The sequence below is a fragment of the Arctopsyche grandis genome, chromosome 10 (genome assembly GCF_051622035.1).
Source record: "Arctopsyche grandis isolate Sample6627 chromosome 10, ASM5162203v2, whole genome shotgun sequence".
Taxonomy (NCBI): Eukaryota; Metazoa; Arthropoda; class Insecta; order Trichoptera; family Hydropsychidae; genus Arctopsyche; species Arctopsyche grandis.
In genome coordinates this window covers 23,410,695-23,415,639 of record NC_135364.1, presented here as the reverse complement: position 1 = coordinate 23,415,639, position 4,945 = coordinate 23,410,695, and the positions used below count along the sequence as shown (strand labels likewise).

At 31.4% G+C, this 4,945-nt stretch overlaps 1 protein-coding gene across 1 annotated transcript; it reads right to left on the bottom strand.

The window, feature by feature from the left end:
• Positions 1–403: 403 nt before the first annotated feature.
• Positions 404–1,132, bottom strand: LOC143917931 (general odorant-binding protein 83a-like). Its single transcript, XM_077439564.1, has 5 exons — positions 1,057–1,132; positions 915–990; positions 737–825; positions 565–667; positions 404–492 (listed from the first exon to the last, which is right to left on the bottom strand). Exons 1-5 carry the CDS (start codon positions 1,114–1,116, stop codon positions 404–406), a joined length of 417 nt encoding a protein of 138 aa, XP_077295690.1. The 5' UTR covers positions 1,117–1,132.
• Between the last annotated feature and the right edge of the window lie 3,813 nt (positions 1,133–4,945).

Here is a 4,945-nt window from a genome sequence, read left to right as displayed (position 1 = left end):
TGTGCTTATGAAACTTAAGTTCCGAATTTTGCCTTATTAAACTCGCCAGAAAGATCCAACTCAATTTTAATAATTGCATCTGTGCACATCGAAAGGTTACTCGTCATCTGATGTGCAATCTATCATTCGTGAAGTCGAGAATTGCGTTTAAAGCAGCCATCCAGTTAATCTGTGGCTCAGTCTGTCTGGCGCTTGTCGATCGTTTGCACCAAACCCATTTATTTTATCTTTTGTTTTTATAGCAAACTTTGTTCAAATGAAATACAAACTGTGGTACAATGATTTATTGAAAATATAATATCAAATATAATAACACTAGCTCTTAGAAAAGAAAATATATCTGAAAATAAAAATAAATAATTTAGTATCTTTTATAATATAATATTTGATAAAATGCAATACATTATAAAATAATACATACATCAGGAGCTGTTTTATAAAGGCATTTATGTACATCGAATGCTCGTACACACCCATCTTTACCAGCTACATCTACAAGTTCAATATATGTAATTTAATTATTTATTTAATTTTAATATCATTTGATTAAACAATAAAAAATACCGTGATGCCTGCAAGCCGTTATCATCTCTGATACTTTTTCCTTCCATTCCTCAGGTATCATACTGATCAGCATATCGAAATCAATTAGACCACCATCGTCAACCTTTTTCCAATTAAAAATATAATAATCAACCGTTTGATTTTAAGGAGAATGAAACATTTTAATACTTACGAAACTGGCTTCTTCCATCAAGCAAAACATGTAACATTTCAGTTCGTTGCGATCGGAAAATTTTCCGTGTTCGCAATCTGAAATTTCACCTGGAAATATTACAATAGTATAATATATGTATGTTATGTTTCATGTACAAATTTAAAGAATGGTAATATATTTCAAATCTGTAAATTACTTTCAGTGACTCCAGTTTTTTTCACACATACGTTGTGTATATGTATGATGATGTCTTTCAAATCTTCAGGAAATTCCTTAAAAAATATTAATTATTTTTTTTTATTTATTAAATCTTAGCTTTCAAGCAAGCAAATACTCACAACTCTGCATGCACAACTGACGAAAAATAGTGGCAACAGAATGAAATAATTTCGACGCATCGTTTGGTGACTAAAACACAAAAACGATACTGTGGTAATGTTAGACGAAGACTCACCGTAATTAGTTTGGTAACGAGTTTATATACCGTAGATCTACAACGTGTAATTGCCTGTATATATTGTCTCATCATTTCAGATGATTACTCTCTCTGGTGCACTCTCGTGTCCTATATCATTTAAGTCAACTCATGCATCAACTATAATTGATGCTCATACCAAACTACTATTTAAGGCAATTAAATCAACTGATCTTCTATTTGATTGACATTCATTTGAGTATGACTGAATCATAGGTCATCAGAATGTGACACAAACTTAACATACATTAATCCACGTGGTAAAAAATCAAGGAATCAATTTTTTTTCATTTTATTTTATTTTTACATAGATATATACCAGGAAAGCCTGACAAATAGACCCCAATGCGCTTTCCTAGACAATTAATTACAAACATTACAGCATTTTTATTACATAAATCAATGTATTTCGAGAGGCTGAAGAACACAAAATTAACAATTAATTGATCAATTAATTAATCTATTGAGACATCTATGGAATTAGACTTGTACAAAAATTGTTACATATTGTACATAAAAAAATTCGGATATTTGTGACAAAACGGGTAGGATGATTTTTTGCCAATTTGATGGAGGAACCGTTTCAACAATGAAAAGCAGATAAATTGGCAAACTCTGATAATAAAAGATCGACTTAGAGTCACAATTATCCAAGTCTAACCAGCAGTATGATTAGCACGGGATCAAACCCAGTAATCTCTCGGTGCTAAACATAAACGCAACCACCGAGCCATACTGCTGGTCAATGGGTAAGGGTTGTCAATTTTTTGGAACCGTTTCAATAAAAATCAGATAAATTGACAAACTCTGATAAGAAAAGATCGACTTGGAGTCACAATTATCCAAGTCTAACCAGCAGTATTAAAGATTAGCACGGGACCGAACCCAGTAATCCCTCGGTGCTTAACATAAATCCAACCACCGAGCCATACTGCTGGTCAATGGGTAAGGGTTGTCAATTTTTTGGAACCTTTTCAATGAAAATCAGATAAATTGACAAACTCTGATAAGAAAAGATCGACTTGAAGTCACGATTATCCAAATCTAATCAGCAGTATTAAAGATTAGCACGGGACCAAACCCAGTAATCTCTCGGTGCTTAACATAAATGCAACCACCGATCCATACTGCTGGCCAATGGGTAAGGGTTGTCAATTTGTTGGAACCATTTCAATGAAAATCAGATAAATTGACAAACTCTGATAGGAAATTATCGACCTAGAGTCATATGTACATATACATATATCCAATGTATGACCAACAGCAACCGGTGGAATTTGAACCCGTGACCACTTTCTTCGAAAGTACTATGTGGTAACCGCTAGTCTATTCTGCTTGTTAAATTCTGATAATAATATCATCATTGTACTCTGAAGACTGGATATGTAGCAACTAGGGATCCCAAATATTCGTCGACTTCAACTATTCGAATATCGAATAGTAAATCAAGAGCTATTCGAATATTAGAATATATTCGAAAATTAAAAAAAAGGTAATTACATATGTACTACGCATAAATTACATTATATTTATATATGTAATATATTATAAATAATTAAAAAAATATATAAAACTAAAATACACACACATAAAATGTAAGATAGTTTGTAAAATTTATAAAATTGCAATTAAAAATAAATTTACAAAATATAATACGGAAAAATCTTAATTTAATTTCAGAAAATGATATTTTAGAAATAATAATGCGTTGAATGTTTCATTGTCGAGTATATTTCTAATTTTCGTTTTTGTCCACCCTGCAGTTGAAAATACTCGTTCACAATTTGAATAGTTCCTGTATTTAGGTAAATTAATAATGTTATAACTAGAGGTAGGATAGCCAAGGGGCCACTCATTGCTCCATTGTTGTAAATTCTTTGTAAAAAAGGTTCGGCAAACCATTAACAATGGATTTACAACATTTGAACAATACGCGGCACCTTCTGTTATAACCGACGGTTATAACTAGTCACCGGAGTCTGAGGGGGCCGTGTATTATTCAAAGGTTGTAAATGCATTGTTAAAGATTTGCCGAACAATGGATAGCACTGTGACTATCCTACCTCTAGTTATAACCGTCTTTTTTCATTCATTCTGTTTTCTAAAATTTGTGAAAACTTTTTGGTTGTTTGAGACCCTATTTCTTCTAACTTCTTAAATAAAAATTTATAAACTCCTTCTGCTGTTATTAAAGATGTAGAGATTATTATCGATCGAAAAGTGATTTTCTTCAAACATATCTGTATTTAATGAATAAAAATCCGTTTCTTCACATGTAGACATTTCTTCTTCTTCATTATCTTCATTTTCATCACAATTATTACCATTACTATGTCCAGTTGACTTTCCTCATTCAATCAACGGACATAGACTCACAAGGGTATCGGAAATTAGGGATTTGGGAGTCTTTTTAAACTCTGATCTATCCACATATTGACAATGTTGTAGCTCGAGCGTCGAAGGCCCTCGGGTTCGTCATCCGGTCATCCAAATGCTTTACTTCTATAAAATCATACAAAATACTATATTGTGCATACGTAAGAAGTATTGTTGAGTTTGCATCCCAAGTTTGGAACCCAGAGTACTCTGGTGCAAGAGACAGATTGGAGCGCATTCAGAAGAGATTCTTGAGGTACATCAGTAGCCGTTTTGGATTATCCTATACTTCCTATGAAGATGCTTGTAGGTGTCAGCATCTACTTCCACTTGTCAAAAGAAGGGAGATAGCTGACATCTCAACAATTTTGAACATCCTTAACGGCTCGATCGACTGTCCTCAATTATTGAGCAGACTATCATTGCGTGTGCCAAATAGAATGACTTGATGTAATGAGCTCCTTTACATACCTAATACTTTTTCTAATTATGGAAGAAGCTCATTCATCTGGCGTGCAAGCTCCACCGTCAACACACTAATTTCAACAATTTCTATGTTTGACTTATTTAATATTAATGCTATACAAGCTAGAGTGATTATTGCAAATTTGTTTTTCGATGATTAATTTTATTGAAAATTTACGATTGTGATTATGAATTTTTATTTTGATGTATTTATTTTGTCTTTTTGTTTTTTGTTATATATTATATTATTTTTATTATTTCATAATTTTTATCATATTATTATTCTTATTATTTTGATATTTTTATTATACTGTTATTTCTATTTTTTTCTTTTTGTTTTCTTTAACTATCTTACTCTATTATCATTTTTGTTTCTTATTTTAAATGTTTGAGCTTTTTTCTTTTTTTTACCTATATGTGAAAATTATTAATGGTTTACTTAACATAATTATGTTTTTTTTACTATCAATCTATGTAACTTAATAAACTGTAAATTTTCCAAATGAATAAATAAATAAAATAAAAAAAAATTACATATTTCATTTTCTTCATAATCGTCGGCTTCTTCGTCATCACTCTTTTCATGTTGATTTTGTGTATTTATTTTATAAAAAAATATATACACGAATAGTTGATGAAATATTCGAATAACGAATGGCTGTATAATTCGAATACTTGAATGTTTGAATATTCGATTGGGATCCTTAGTAGCAACGTGACGCTTGTGAGCTTCTGTATTAAACCTCTTGCACTTGGAATGCTTTTTCAGCTTTGTCATATTTTTTCAATCTCTTTAATTGGAACAAATTCACAATTTTAATCCCAAGCTCAAAGGATTCAAAGTTGTGACGAGCTTTTTTGTCCATATCATTAGTATTCGGCTGTGTAAAGTCTGCGGTAAAAAGCCGTAG

Bases quoted from the DNA above. Each gene is read 5' to 3' on its own strand.
- LOC143917931 (XM_077439564.1), bottom strand. From the start codon at position 1,116: ATGCGTCGAAATTATTTCATTCTGTTGCCACTATTTTTCGTCAGTTGT. The intron at 826-914 runs GTAATTTACAGA...TAATATTTCCAG, and splicing joins AAAAACTGGAGTCACTGAAA to GTGAAATTTCAGATTGCGAA. The intron at 668-736 runs GTAAGTATTAAA...AATTGGAAAAAG, and splicing joins TGATGGAAGAAGCCAGTTTC to GTTGACGATGGTGGTCTAAT.